Source organism: Prionailurus viverrinus, chromosome F1 (genome assembly GCF_022837055.1).
Source record: "Prionailurus viverrinus isolate Anna chromosome F1, UM_Priviv_1.0, whole genome shotgun sequence".
NCBI classification, from domain to species: Eukaryota; Metazoa; Chordata; class Mammalia; order Carnivora; family Felidae; genus Prionailurus; species Prionailurus viverrinus.
This window is the reverse complement of record NC_062577.1, coordinates 16,306,848-16,322,728: the sequence shown is the minus strand read 5'-3', so window position 1 is coordinate 16,322,728 and position 15,881 is coordinate 16,306,848. Positions and strand designations below refer to the sequence as shown.

The 15,881-nt window shown below is 48.6% G+C and overlaps 1 protein-coding gene and 1 long non-coding RNA gene across 4 annotated transcripts in view; one reads left to right on the top strand and one right to left on the bottom strand.

The window, feature by feature from the left end:
• ASTN1 (astrotactin 1) overlaps positions 1-15,881 on the top strand; it is a 303,108-nt gene that overhangs the window by 147,643 nt on the left and 139,584 nt on the right. Inside the window, exons 4-7 of one of the 2 annotated variants that reach the window (XM_047841601.1) lie at positions 1,373-1,519; positions 2,530-2,637; positions 6,938-7,087; positions 8,108-8,275. In XM_047841601.1, the coding sequence (XP_047697557.1) occupies positions 1,373-1,519; positions 2,530-2,637; positions 6,938-7,087; positions 8,108-8,275 (573 nt within the window). Of the gene's footprint in view, positions 1-1,372; positions 1,520-2,529; positions 2,638-6,937; positions 7,088-8,107; positions 8,300-15,881 lie in introns of both variants that reach the window. The other variant, XM_047841602.1, reaches the window with a different exon arrangement.
• On the bottom strand, positions 2,684-7,050 carry LOC125155846 (uncharacterized). Of its 2 annotated transcripts, none has more exons than XR_007148378.1 (3): positions 6,906-7,050; positions 6,097-6,137; positions 2,684-2,784 (listed from the first exon to the last, which is right to left on the bottom strand). It is a non-coding gene; the product is annotated as an uncharacterized LOC125155846 (long non-coding RNA). The 2 variants fall into 2 exon arrangements; XR_007148377.1 differs by lacking the exon at positions 2,684-2,784 and adding an exon at positions 5,441-5,559.

The window sequence follows — 15,881 nt, the reverse complement described above, 5'->3', positions numbered from 1 at the left end:
CTTTCCCTGGGGCGGGGTGGGGGTAGCAAGAAGAGCCAGCTTTTCTGTGAGACAATGGGAGCTGTTTTCTAATGTGGGGAATCAGAAGAACAAGTATAAACTGAATCCCCCTCCACTTCCGCTTGGCATTGGGAGCACAGCTACCTTTACATCCAACAGAAGAGTGGGTCTAGATAGAGCCCTTTTCATATGTGATAGAGCAGCCCCCAGGGGAGGAAGAAGCTAGCGAAGAAAGATCAACGTGTGTGTGACAGTTTTGTATGTGGCACGTTTGCTTCGGCAATTTATTTTGCCACGGAGGTGGAAGGGACAGGGGTCTCTGTACTTTTCTGTGACTCTCGAGACTTTGCCTGCGGTGGGGGTGATGAGATGTGTTGTCTTGCCCATGGCTCTGTGGTCTTTACAAGGGTCTTCAGATAAGATGCAGTCAAGCTGTCCGACCTTAGGTGCCTTGGGTTTCTACGAGACGCTGGGTGGAAAGGACTTGGACCTGATCAGGCTGAACCAAATCGGGGTCAACAAGGTGCAGAGAGGAAACGATTGTACTTTCCCTTTACGGTAGCTCTCCCGTGTCTCTCTAAAACTCCATAAGTAAGCCACGCCCCAGATAAAACCCCAAGACCGTGATCCCTCAAAAATTGGCTCAGTTATCTTTAAAGAAGACGTTTTTGGTCCTGAAAATTGCTTAAGATACATGGACTTTCAGGGGGGCTTGAAGAGAGGGAAATCACATCATAAAAGTTTCCATTCTGCTTGGTATCTAGAAGAGATCCTCCTGTATGAATAGCCACTTCTAAATAAGATTTAAAGTCAGGGAACTCCTTGAGGATAGGAGACATGTCGTCAATGTCTCACGTCCCCCATAGCACCTAGCATGGTGCTGAGCCCCAGGTAGCCATGTGTGACTCGAGTTACAAACCCCAGTGCATTCAGGAAGCGGCAGTTAGCCCAAACATGTGCAGTAATTAGGTGTCAGACAATAGGGAAAGGTATAGACTGGGGTGGAGGGGCGAGGGGGTGTGTTCTGCCTGATTGCCCTCAAATTCGGCTTCTTTTAAAACTCTGTGTCGACCAAAAGAAAGGAATCCACAGCCTGTATCTAGCCAGAGGGCCACAGGTGGTGACTGTAATCGATAGCAGAATCAGTTGACTTGGATTTTCAGTTGTAATCATTCTTTTTCTCCCCTCTCTCAGTTTTGTCGGCCTCCAGAAATCAGAGAGGAGTGTTTCAGTCTCTGACAATCTCTCACTTTAAAGGTTCCTTATTTCAATTCTGTGAAACTCCGTTTACTTGGTTCATGCAGATTTTGTGGCTCTCGCTTCCTTTTGGCCTTTTCTCTGAAAGATTTTGCCTTGACTCTCCCTTACGCAGGAAGTGACAATGCCAAGCTGTCGCTGATGAATAAGTACAAAGATAACATCATCGCCACCAGCCCCGTGGATTCCAATCACCAGCAGGCCACCCTGCTCTCGCACACCTCCAGTAGCCAGAGAAAGCGGATCAACAACAAGGCAAGAGGTATCAGTGTCTGATGTTAGGGCTTGGAGGTGGATTATGTGTAGAGGCAGAACCATTAATATCCTGGACCCCCCACTCTCAGGCACGGCTGGGGGGGGGGGGGGTGTGTTTTCGGCCCAGTGTTTCTGGAGGCCTGTTAAGTGTTACTTACCCAAAAAATATATCAACCCTTTGACCAAGCGATTTCATAAACAAGAATTTATCCTCAGGAAATAATTGGACAAGTGCGCAAAGATGTGTGTAAAAGGCTGTTCATCACCACATTGTTTAAAAGAGCGAAAAATTGGAAATAGCTTAAGTGTCCATCAATAGGGAATCTGTTAACTACCTGCACATCTGTCTGCTGTCCAGCGGCTTGCCATGCAGCCATTTAAGATGATAATATAGATCCATATTTGTTAATATGGAAAGTTGCCCGCCCATTTATTAGATGGAAAAAAACCCCGAGGCTATAAAATTGAAGGTACAGCAAAATGCCATTTTTAAGGGGACATTAAGAAACCTTTATCTGTTTCTGTATCAGAAAAAGAGAGCATACACGTCGAATGTTAACAGTTTTTCTCTGATTGCCAGGGTTTAGAGGACACTGGTTTGTTCCCTTTACACAGTTCTGTGTATTTTATTACTTCCTCTTTTTCACGTGGAATGTATATTAACCCTAGAAAAAAAAGCAAAAACAGAATGTCTTCGCTTTTGAGGAGGGCGGTTTCCCTTCCTTCCTTTCCCAGCCTCCATCCATGAAGGTCCTCTCTGGCAGTGCGGCTCTCTGTCCCTCCTTCCGGGGAGCACGGGCAGGGCGGAGAAGGTGCTAGTGAGTGCCGTCGCGAAAAGGCCCACTTCTCCAATAAATCGGTCTATCAGGAAGCTCCAGTGTCCGTGGCTACCCCTCCCAGATTGTCAGTCAACCCGCTCTTGTTTCTATCGATTTTTCTCTCGAGCTTGCCCAGTGATTGGGTGTCATGAAGGAAAAACTGAAGATGTCGACTTTGCTGTGCTGCTTTTCATTACAGCTGGTTCCGCCTTCCTGAACCCTGAAGGAGACTCTGGCACAGAGACAGAAAACGACCCCCAGCTGACTTTCTACACCGACCCCTCCAGGAGCCGGAGGCGCAGCAGAGGTGGGAAGGCTGGAGGGGCACAGCGGGTGACGGGGCTCTGGGGAGAGGAGGCAGGTTGCTGCAGGGGTTCTGGGTCGGGTTGGGGGCCGTGTGGACCAAGGCCAGTTTCTGCAGGAAGCGTTCTTGGATCACGACCGGTGTTTCCTCCTAAGGAAGAAAGAAGAGCCTAGAGTGGAAAATTTCGGAGAATCATCTCTCCCAGATAATGGCACTCTCAAACAAGTTTTGAAGTTGTTTGAAAGGCTATTTCTTGGTCAGAAGACTCTCAATTCCTTCTGGAAGCCTCAGGAGTCCTCTTTTGGTGTTTAGACACAGGAAATAAAGTTGATAAAGTGCATTATATGTGAAAAAGCGGACAGTGCCTGTACTCGTGCTTACCCAGCCACACCAGCCTGGGGACTGGGCGAGGCGGCGGCTGTGGGATGGCATGCTTGAGGAATGATCTGTGGCCTGACATACGTGTGTTGTGGGATTTGACCTTTTATCCTCTATCTGGAAGAACCGCAGGACCCCAAGCCTCCCAAGTCGCCTCCTCTCTCCCGACAGGGCCCCGGTTATTTCCTTCACTCCCCTCACCACTGACAGAGTTGTTTTTCCGCACAGCCGGGATCTGTTCCAGGCCACCCGATGTTCAAATATGGCTGTTGTAGATACGTTGTAGATATCGCCACCGCCTATATGCCCTTGCTGGTACCACTGTTGTCACTGAGGGAGGTCTGGGTTCCACAGGCTTTACCATTGACTTGTTGTGGGATGTTGGGTAAGGACAACAACTTCTCTGAGCCTCCCGTTTCCCCACGTTAAGCGTGTTTAACAATGCATCATGCACAGGGCTACTGTCGGGATTAAATTATATTAAAATGTGCCCTTTTTGGTGACCGCCAGAGTGCTATGCAGTCCCATTGTTGTGGCTCCTAGACCTCTCCACGGTGTGGCCTCGGGCTTGTACAGCACCCATCTTAAAGAATCTTGGACAGGGGCCCCTTGGGATACAGTGGAAGATATTTGAGTGGCGTCCCTCCTGTTACACTCCATAGCATTTCCCCCAACCAATGATCGACCAATGCCCCCCAAAAGACATTCTCATTTGGCTCTCTCCTACCTCCACGTGAGTTTCCTCCATGCTGAGGGCCTTCTCCGCAGGGATTGGAAGCAGCCCTTTTAATTCCTCATTTCCAGTTTCTGTAAGCTTTGCTAATATCGGGACAAAAATCCTTCCCACCGTTTTTCACAAGAGATGAGTGGGGCTCTGGGCCTAATGTCTGATGCCCCAGTATCCCTGAGGGTGAGAATGTGGATCCCTTGATCCTCTTTACATATTTATACACAGCAGATAGTCAACCTAGGCCCATCCAACCCAGAGCAGGGTGTGTTCTTCTTTAAGAAAATCCCGTTTTAGGAAAATCCGTAGTAATGAATTCGAATGAGTTTCTTTGCAGCATAAAACTGTTCCTTTAAAATACCGAGCTCTCCGAGTACATCAACTGTTTATTGCTATTAACTAGACTGTAAGCTTCTTAGGGATGGGCATGTCTAATTTATTTTTCCAAAGTGCCTTGTGAAGGATTTTGCCTATAATAGATGCTTGTAAGTGTTTGTTGAATTGAACAGAATACATCAATCAGGCCAGCAAGAAATTTTATAACGCACCTGCCATAGGTCAGGCTTTGTGATAGGAGGTAGAAACGTGAAAACATGGCACAGTGATAAGGCTTAATTTAGTATTATAAATAAGGTAAAGTGAGTTCTCAGAAGACAGAACAGGTCATTCTACCTGGCAGCAATAGGAGGCAAAGAAGGAGAAAATAAGGAGACCTGGGTTATATACAATGTATAGAATGTCTTGAAAAAGGAGGCTCCGGGATGAGGGCGTTCTAGTAAGGAAAATAGCATATGTGAAGCCTTGAAGGCACAAAAGAACCTGGTATTTTAAAGCAAGGAAGAGTAGTTCAATATGGCAGCTATAATCCGGGGTGTCAGTATATGGGCACACGGGACAGTAGGGATGGGGCAGGATAACAGGCCAGCTACCAAAGGATTATATGTGTGCCATGAGTTTGCACTTGGTTCTGTAGGTCACAGAGAACGACTGGAAATTTTGAAGCCAGGTAGAGACGCTGGATGATGGGTTGACGACGCAGAAGGACCAGAGAGACGGGAAGAGGAGTAGCAAATTATTGCAGTCCCATGAGTAAACAGTGACAACGCTGTGTGATAAAAGCTATAACAGCAGGGTGCACCCAGGGCTAAAGGAACAGCCCGGAATGAGTGAGAATCTGCTCTTAAAGGTTTCAGGGAAGTGTTTACAAGGAGATGTTGTTTGAGCTGAGACTTGAAGAGTAGGTGTATGCCAGGCTGACAAGGTGACGAAGTGGCATTCTGCGGAGGAGGAGATGATATGTGCAAAGTCACAGAGACATAAACGATAATGGTCTAGTCTGAGAGTGGTAAAGAGTTTACTAGAATGAAGCTTATCGTGCAGGCTTGCGGTTTGCTAGGAACTAAGGCTGGAAGATCACACGCCTCGACTGGAGGACTTGAAACTAGCACTTTAGGTGGCATCACAGAAGGCTTTTAAAGAGCACGGCCCTGGTCTGCTCTGCTTCGTGAAGTGTGCCTCTGGGCCGGGGCGGAGGGTAGGCGAGGGTGGGGGAGGTTGAGGCAGGGAGACTGGGCAGATGGCCGTTGCCGCGGTCCGGGTGTGCGATGCTGGGCGTGGGTAGGGATGGAGAGAATGTAGGCAAGAGGAACTTTGGACACCAGTGGAGAAAAGATTTAATGGCACTGGAGGTGGTGGAGGGTGTGGCTTCTGGAACAGAGGATGGAGTTTTCCCACTTGAGAAACCCGAGTCGCCGAGGGTGCCGTTCTCCAGGTGATGGAAATCGGAGGAAGAGGGAGAGTCCAGTCTCGCATTCGAGCACCTGGGGGATATGCTGGAGGTAGATGTGCTCAGGCCCGGTCTGGGCCTGAGTGGCCCAGGGAGATTTGTAGGTGTGGGAAAACAGACCCCTCGTTGAAAGGCCGCTAACATGAATAGAATGTCTCCAGGTAGCAAGGGACCGAGGACCCAGAGTCTGCCTGCCACCCTGGAGTCTGTCATCCCAGCTACTGCCTGCTCGCCCGCTCAGGGAACGTGCTGCCGTAAAGGGTGGGTGCAGCCGTGGACCCAAACCTTCCCTGTGGTCCTGAGAACAGCGGTTCCCAAGACTCCCCTGGCCCCCAGAGATTGAGCAGTGCCTCGTCTGGGGGCGAGGACCTGTTCCTTAGTAGCTGCTTGACCCTGGACGTGCCCCGTCGCCTCTCTGATTGTCCCTCTGTGGGGGCTGCCTCCTCACACTGTGGTCACTTTAAATGATACGAGCCACATAAAGCCTGGGCACTGGCGCCTGACATAATTACGCTTCATGAGTTTTAACTATTGCTGTGAGGTTAATCTCTTTGAGACTTATTCTCCTTACCTGTGAAGTGGGTAGTTACTGTACAGGCTCACAGATTCATCCTAAGGAAGCAAATAATAAAAACAAAACAATGTATGCAACGCACTTAGCACACTGTCTGACATAATAGATGCATTTTATTTCTAGCACTAATGAATGCCAACGCAGATCAGATGATGAGAAAATTACAAAGGACACATATTTGTTGGCAACTTGCTTTCTTTCCCACATCTGTTCTGCCTCCAGGTGAAAGGTCCCTCTTGTTACTACCATTTATCGTCTCCACAAACACCAAAACGAAACCAACAAAAACACACCAAGAAAACCTTCCTTCCCGTTCCTGTCCACACCTGCCTGGGAAGGTGTCTTCTTCTCAGCATTATTATGTTCTCACTAGGCTGCCATTATAACCTTACCCCAGTGACTGCAGGACTGGGGAGACCCTTCCGGCATGACAACATCCTCTGCTCATACAGAGAGACTTTCCTCTTTCCAGGCCCTAGAGAGGAAGAGTCACCCAAGAGGTTGGAGCTCAGCGGAGGGAGTGGAAGGGGAGAATGCCCTCCTTTCTATCTATGATTTCTTTGTGAACCTGCCCCAGGACGAGTGCAGAGAACGTGCACATGACTGGCCATTGTTCACCCTGAGGGCCACCAGTAGGCTAGGCCCCCGTGACTCCAGCTGACGACATGATGTTGCTCGAGGATGAAGCTCCCTGGGGTCATGAGCTGAAACATTTCCCGCCTGGGCTAGCTTTGCCCACTGCCTCCCCCGTTTGCTGGGTCGGGCAGCAACAGGCCGAATTGTCCTCCCTCTGCCAAGATTCTTACCGCCACGTGTCTTGCTTGTATCTTGCTTCCAGTGGGCTCCCCCCGAAGTCCTGTGAATAAGACCACCTTGACGCTGATCAGCATCACCAGCTGTGTAATCGGTCTCGTGTGCTCGTCCCACGTCAGCTGCCCCCTCGTTGTCAAAATCACCCTGCACGTCCCCGAGCACCTGATCGCCGATGGTGAGCTCACTTCCGAGGATGTGGCTTCCTCCCCAAAGGGGAAGTTTTCGAGTTGGACAGGGAAGATAGGGAAGCCGGGGGTCACTGTTACTTGTTACTGTAAGCGAGGGAAAAATAAACCCAGATAAGTGAGGCTTAGGACAAATTTGGATTGTCCGCAGATGAGGACAGAAAGCAGGTTAAAAAAACAACAACCATAAAACTGAACAGATTACCTCCTCTTCTCTGTACCCACTCCAGTTTCTCATTTCTCTTTGTTTTAAAATAAGCCCCTGTCTTTGTAGAGAAATACAGAGCATGCTGGATACAGGTAGATTGACACTGAGATTCCCGGCTTTTGGGAAGGGAGAGGCTAAGCGGAGGAGAGGAGGTGATTACGAACCAGCCATGCTTCGGTCTGGGTATGCCCGGGTGAGAAACTCCTAATTGCAGTAACTTGCTAAAGCCTAGAACACTGAAGCGATAATTTACTTTCATCCAGGGGGACCCCAATATAATGAGGGAGTGAAACAGGTTCTGAGAGGCCCTGAATTTGTTAAGCCCAGAGCACCGAATTGACTTGTATAATGTCTGTTCTCTCTGCTGCTCTAAAGCTGAAGACAGGTGGGGACTGTCCTTGGTGTGAGAGGGCCTGCTATTTCGTGGCATGTGGAGGAGACAAGGCAGTGGGTCCCTGTTCCTTGGGCGAGCGCCAGTGCCTGTGGCTGGGTCTGATGGAGCCATGCCATGGCCATCACAGAGCTGCTGTGTCCCAGGATTCCCTTGGTCCACCCTGACCGAGACGGGACGGGGCAAGGCACCAGGGGGCGGTGTGGCAGGAGGTCCAGGTGGCAGCCGAGCCTCCACCTGCTGATCCCTTGCTTGGGGGCTCATGACAGGCCGGGGCTGGTAGGAGTAGTGATCTCGGCTTGGGGTATTCTGCAGAACGTCCCTTACTCTGCCTTCAGTGGCGTGTGTGTGTGTGCACACGTGTGTGCATTGTATGCACACACAGGCACACCTCCTCTCTCTCTCCTGCAGGGAGCCGCTTCATCTTGCTGGAGGGGAGCCAGCTGGATGCCAGTGACTGGCTGAACCCAGCCCAAGTGGTGCTCTTCTCTCAGCAGAACTCCAGTGGGCCCTGGGCCATGGACCTCTGTGCCCGGCGGCTCCTGGACCCCTGTGAACACCAGTGCGACCCCGAAACTGGTAGGCGGGAGCACCGGGCAGCGGGTAACTGTCAGAGTTCATGCCTCTTGCAATCACTCCCCTGGAAACCCAGACCATCTCTCCCAATTTTTCCATTGCCTTTGGGAGTCTAGACCGTGCAAGCTGCCGGTGTAGTGTTGGGCCCCCGAGCATGTGGGCTTAAAATGTGTCATCTTCTGGCAGAAGCCTTGGAAGTATCTTTTCTGGGACCCCCACTCTGTATGGACCCGTTTAAGATGACCTCCACACCCATTTGCCATCCATCCATTGGATGTCAGCTACTGGGGCCAGACTCTTTATGCATGTTTATCGCAGAATATTTGGAAAAGTTAGGAAAGCTCATTGAAGAAAATGATAATTATCTATAATTCTATCTTCTGGAGAAATCATTTTAAAATCGTAATGTCCCTTCTGATCTTTATCTGTGCATGATTTTCAGAGACTCGTAAGCACACGAAGTCCAACAGCATTTCCCTGATTTTTTTCACTTTAACATTTTATCATGAAAATTTTCCAGAACCATTAAATAATCGTCAGTAACATAATTTTAATGGCTATTTGGTATTCCATTGTACGTCTATATCATAGCTCACTTAAATAGTTCCCTATTATTTGACATTTAGGATGCTTTAAATTTTTAATTTTTACAAATACTACCAAAATGAATATCTTTCCACATAAACGCAGGGCACATCTGAAGTTATAGTCTTCAGATGAATCTTAGGAGAGGGGTTACTGGGGCAAAGGAGAGAGACATCTTCCAGGCTGTCATGTTACCAGATGGGGTGGGGCTTCCCTGAGAGGGTCCATATTCATGCACGGCTCTGAGAGCTTTGTGAGCTCCAGGAAACTGAGGAGTGTGGGCCTCTCCTTCCAGGTTGCTGTGCGCTATTCTTGCAGAAAGGGTTCATCTCCAGTAGTTGTTATAAAGACCTGGTTCCAGTAGATTCGGTTCTACAGATAGATCCTTCCCAGAGAAATGGTATGATGCCTTAGAACAAAGGAAGGGGTGTAATGATAGTTAAGACCCCCAAGGGAAATGTGGGGAGTTAGGGGCCAACTGCTCTCACTCTCTGTACCTCATGTACAGCCCCTCACCTCCACTACACATACCACACACATATGCCTGTGTATGTGCACACACATACACATATACATATGCATCACACATTCACACACACGTACATATGCGTGCACGCGCATACACACGCATGTACACATACATGTGCACACATACACGCACATATGCATGCATGCATGTGCACACACGTACACTTAACACACGTGTGCGCACATAGTTACATATATACATGCACGTGCACATACAAGTACTCACATACATACACAGGCACACACATATACAAACGTACACACATGCATATACATACACAGGCACACATAAATACATACATACATGTGCTCACGTACACACACACACACACACACCCACGGGTGTATCTTCTTCAGGTGCTGGGGTGGAGGGTTATTAGTAGAGGTTGAGTCCAGGAGATATAGCCTTACTTCTGTCACAACCATTGCTGGATGTCTTTGGGAGAGTAACAGGTGGCGACAATGGCTAAAGTTCACCTTCTTAGGTCTAAGAGTTTTCACCTGGGCCCATCACAGGTCTTCCAGGCCCACGTGTGGAAGAGAAAGTACAGCATTTTAAACATCTGATGTCTAAGACTGTGCCTACTTACTGCTCCTCCCACGCTGTCAGGCAAACACCAAATCAAACAGATGGGCTGTGCACCCTGCCCGAAAGCCAGTGTGCTCGGGAGAACGGAAAAGCGGCTCATGTCCAAGACGGGGCCTCTCTGTGCAGCAGGTCTCTGGTCCCCACCACTGACTTGGATTGGGAGATCCTGGGACAAGCTGAGCTGTTAAATCCACTTCTGAGAGAACCATGATCCCCAGAGGGCCTTGGAAGGCGCCACCGAGGTGTTATTTATTTATTTTTTCATGAATATAATTTATTGTCAAATTGGCTCACATACAACACCCAGTGCTCATCCCAAGTGCCCTCCTCAACACCCGTCACCCGTTTTCCCTTCTCCCCCACCTTCCCATCCACCCTCAGTTTGTTCTCGGTATTTAAGAGTCTCTTACGGTTTGCCTCCCTCCCTCTCTGTTTGTATCTATTTTTTCCCCTCCCTTCCCCCATGGTCTTCTGTTAAGTTTCTCGAGATCCACATATGAGTGAAAACATGATGTCTGTTCTTCTCTACTGAGGTTTTAAAGAGCAGAAAGCACTTTTAATTACATGTGGGGAGAAGGGATTGGTGTTTTATGCATGGAGGGGTCTTAGAGAGAAACGACCTTCTTACTTTAGATCGATGTGTGAATTCCCCGAGAAGGTGCATAACTCACTCAAAGCCCCCACGGCTTCCTAAGGCGTAAGTCTGTGTTCCATCCATCATGTAGTCAGAGCAGAGGTGGGATTATCAAGGGCTGCTTGATTTCCCCAGACATGTCAGATCCAGCATATCTGTCACTGAAAACTATGCAAACAACCATCATTATACTGAGCATGCTCCCCAAGCCAGGAACCGGGTGCCTGCTTGTCCACAGCGAAGTTCCTATCACCTCCCTCTTCAGTCTTCCTAGACGTCTCATTGCTAATCCTTGCTGAAAATGACTTTGGGAAGCCCTCCTCTGCCAGTGGCTTCCCCGTATCTGTGACAATTAATGAATATCCAACTGGAAAGCCATGCGGGAGACTGCAGAGAGGAACCCAAACCCCACAGCAGAGCTAAGGTGCATCGTCTTCATTTGGGGTAGCAGCTGAGAAGTGCTGCTTCGGAGACTTTTGTTTTCATTAATGCTGGAATTGGAAACCCTCCCCCTTCCTGCCCTGCTTCTTCCCGCACGTGGGACGATGTGGTCATCCCACACGCTCATCAGTAAGAAACTTTATCGCCTCCCACACTCCGTCCTAGAGCCTTTCTCCAAAGAGCTGAGTGTGGGAATTGGCTGCAAGTCAAGCCGACGTTATTTTTGCAATCCTCCAGCTAACTCACTTGGAAATGTCACCGTGTTGGGACGTGTGCTTTCCCAGCCATGCCGAGGGGTCTGCCCATATGGAGATGTGGAACAGTGCAAGTGCACGTGTGTACTTGTTCACACACGCACACGCACGAACACACAAACACGCACGCTCAGTCACTGCAAAGGAGCATCCTCTGGGGCCTGGAGCTCTCCTTAGGCAACCTTCCAGAACGTTCCAGAGTTAAGCATGCGTTTACGCATCACCTGCACAGTGGTCCAGAATAGCAGCTGTGGTAGGCAGAATATCCCCCAAGGATGTTGTCCCCCTCTTCCCCAGAACCTGTGAGTGAGTTACGTTACGTGGCAAAGATGAATCCGGGTGGCTAAACAACAGGCTTTAGAATGAGAATATTCTGGGTCAACCAGGTGGGCCTAGTAAAATCACTAGGGTCCTTAAAAAGTGGAAGAGGGAGACAGAAGAGGAGGTCAGGATGATACGACACGAGAAGGACCCCACCAGCCACTGCTGGCTTTGTAGCTGGAGGAAAGGGGCACGAGGCAAGGAATGTGGTCAACCTCCAGAAGGTGGAAAAGGCAAGGAAACAGATTTCTCCTCTCCAGGCTCCAAAAAAGAATGTAGGCCTGCAGACACCTTGTTTGTAGCCCCCTGAGACTTATGTCAGGCTTCTGACCTACAGAACTGTAAGATAATAAAACAGTATTGTTTAAGCCGTGAAGTTTGTGGTCATTTTTATGGCACCTGTAGAAACAGAAGGAGGGAAAGGGCAGAGAAAGAACGAGCATCGTTAACGTTACCCTTTGTAGCTCCCAGCCCAGTTCATAGAGGTGGCTACACGGATCTTCTAAACATGCATCAGGGGTCTCCAGAAGAATGAGCTGGAGGAAGCCTGCTGATCTGTTTTCCATGTCAGCCTCCCTCCTACGTTGTAGCAACACACTCTTTGGGAGAGGTGTAGCGTACCTGGAGCTCTTAGCCCGGTGCCTGGAAGCCCTCGGCCAAGTGCACGCTGACATTCTCCCCCAGATCTGCCCAGGTTTCGAACCGTAGGTGTGTCTCAGGTCCGGGTGGGCTAACGGCAAACCACTGAGGTTGAATGGCTTAGTGCTCTGGTTGGATCCAGCCAGAGGTTGACTTTTGCTGTACTTTCTAAGGGTTTTTGTTTACAGTTGTATGTTTGCCCGATTGCTTGTTTTCTGATGGAAACACAGACTAGCTGGATTCAGCAACTTCTCTCACTACTCCATCCGTGGACTTTGTTCTGCCAGTTGGGCAGCTGTGGAGGCATCACACACACTTGTTTGATTTCACAGCCCCCGTCAATCCTGGCCACAGACGCTGACTGCCCTTTGCAAGATATGTAGCTTTTATGGGTCTACAAGCAGCACGGGCATCCAAGCTACATCAGATTTTACTGGCTATCCAAGATTGCCATTCGCCAAAATTCTTTCTACCCCAGATCTTTCTAGAGGCCAGTGCTAACCATAGAGAAACGTGTAAAACCTGGCGAGGGCCATTGGTCCAGTTTCCCAGACTCAGTGGAGCCCTCCTCCCCTTTCCTTGATCTGAACCACTGCCTCTCTCTCTTGAACTCAGTTTGGCAGAGTAGCATGGCTTTCAATTTTGTTCTTGCCACCTGGATCACCCACTCATTCCAAACTCCGTTAAAACCCCTTCCTTCAGGATGTGCAACTGGCGTACTTCCCTGTCTGCCCTCCCAGGGTCACATGGGACCGTTTGACTCTGGGCCCGCCTCTTGCCTGATGTCTCCACAGGGGAGGAGACCAGGAGGTTAGATGTTACCGTAGTCCAGATGTCTTACAGAGATTGCCCTTTTTAGATGGAGCACACCAGCCAGTTGCATTTAATAAAAGCCAACAGCTACCTGGGGGATAGGTAAGTCAGGGCTTTTGGCCACATCAAGTCCAGCCCAGTCATGTCGGAGGAGCCCTTAAGTCAAGGTTGATCCTTCGATGAGATTTGCACCTTACCCCTTCACCTACAGAATGGGGAATGAGGGAAGGCAGGGACACCATGCAAGTTACCTCAAGGCATTTGACCTCAAGGGTAGCAAGCACAAATCAAGTGTAGCCATTTCCAGGCCTTGCCTGGATCACCTCTTGGTGGGTTTCTACTCTCTGGCAGCGTGGTGGCCTGTGCGTGCCTCCTGCAGGGCACAATCCATCCCGGTTGGGCACCTCTCCGTGGCCGTGACACGTCTCTCCATTGGATTCCTGTGAACACCACCACAGAGCCGGCACGTCATGTGTTCCCCGCCATCTGTCACAGCAGATGCAGAGACTGTAACACTTCGAGCTTAGGAGGGCATCCAACACCCTTGTGGGGTCTTTAAAATTCACAGCTAACAGTCGGAGCTTGTGCTCGCATGAAACCCCTCTTAAAGTCAAGATTTAGCATTTGGTTGCCATAGCAACTTCCCTCATCAAGTCTGAACTCCTTTTCCGTGTAGATGGCCCAACTGGTTTTGAGGAGGAATATAGAAGGGGGGAGTTTGGTGGGTTCCGGAAATGAGGATCGTTTGAGAGGCAGATTTTGGATATCCTCAAACTCTAGCCTGGTATGTTTGAAAATGTCTCTGTTGATCCGGCTTTGGGCCGCATGTGACATTAGACGGAGGGAAGCTCTATCTGTTGGCGGCAGCGGGTCCCCACGTGGTAATGAGTGATGGAACCTCACAAGGAGATAATGACTGTGAAGGCAATTTGAGAAAGGTGAATGTACTCTACAAATGGTAGGTATTGCCATCATTAGGAAAATCAGGCTTTGCTTGAACTCTCAGTTGTTACTGCGTTTATTTTTACATGTTTTGCAGTAACTAGATCTCGAACGTGGAAGGACTTCCTTTTTGGTCAATCCTTAAGTCTAGGGCATGGCCTCCAGCCAAGACCCTTCTAAGAGTCGGAGTGATGGGCTCAGCAGCCTCATGAGGTTACTTCCTGTTTTTCAACGTCCTACCCATGCCTGATGTCCACAGGGACAGCTGGGAAATGATCTCCTGAAGGGAGAAGCCAGTCTGTGAACTAGACCCACTAGTTGCCTTTTATCTCTGCATCTTGAGAGTTGGTGGTGGTCGTGTTATCTGTAAATTCAGGGCAAAATTTGAAATGATTTAATCAATTTTCCATTTTGCACTGTTTATAAAATCCCTGTTTATGCAAATAAACAAAACAAAACAACAGCAACAACAAAAAACCTAACTTTGTTCCTGCCCTTGTGTGGCTTATAGTCTAAAGTCCATGCTTTCTTTGGAATTGGTAAGATAGGAAGGCTGACCCCTTAGTAATTTTCTTCTTTTATGATCCTCTGGTACTTGCCTTCTTTATCTTCCTCTCTCCTGGAGAAACGTCATTCATCTGAAAGCTTTATTATCATTTCCCTGATTTCTAGCTTTGTTTTCCTATGTTCCACTCCTAGCTCCCTGACCATTCTTGGACACAGCTCAGCACCACTGAAGCCAGTAAATTTGAGCCTATTGTGAATCTAGCCCTCGTGGAAGCCTGAGTTTCCCATACAGGAGACAAAGTACTAACCTCATACTCTGTGTGGACACCCCCTAAACTAAGAAGGGAACTAATTGTCACTCCACTCCTCAGCACCTTGAGCTAAACAGGTGTCGGGGAAGAAAATGGGTGTTACCTGGTAGTGGGGCCCTGATGGTCAGTAGCTTATAGGCCCATCTGGAAAAGAAAGATTAACCTTAGATCCTAACAACAACAACAACAACAACAACAAAAAACTCCTTCCTTTAGAACCTACCCAGTCCCTTCGCTCTAGGACGGTGGGGACCCCTCGCTTCATTTTTATTGTTTTTTATCTTGGAAAGCAGAAAATCATACTCCAAGCTATGTATATCCCTTTTTAGAGTCTCTTCCTAGCAAGATGAGGAAACCTTATGTCCCTTGTCTCTTCAAGGCATGCCACTTTTACTATTTACAAATGGTGGGAAGTCATACCCTGTCCTTCTACTACCTGTGAACTAACCAGCCAGTGACAGAGTTCACACGAGTGCTGCACTGGCTCCGGTCTCAGCAGTTTAGGGATACACAGCATTGCTTAAGGATTACTAATATAAGGGCACAGCAGCAAATGTTTCCAAGATCAGTACTAAGTGGAGCAATGATTCTTAATCCTTGGGGGTCTTGATTTTGCTTGTAAATCCGAAGAATGTTATGGAATCCTGCCGTGAGGAGATGTGCGCGCGCGCGCACACACACACACACACACACACACACACACACACACACGGTGTTGCATACAGTTCCAAAGGGGTTGTGGACCTCTGGGTATATTAGCGGAGTAACTAGTGGTAAGGAAGCATAGTAATGTTCTAAACAAATATAGAATTGTGGATGGTTCTTCTGTTTAAAAGCTCCAAAATAATTAGCCATTTTCATTTAAAAACGAAAACCCAGAGTTCCTAGAAAACCATAAGAAGTATAAGTGACCTCCTCTAAGTATGTCATTGTTCTATGGGCTAATGGCCTGGCATGGTGCGAATAAAGGTCCAGAGATGGACCGTCATAAGCTCAAATGTGAGCTCTGCCATTTATGAGCTGTCTCCAGATCCCTCAATTTTTC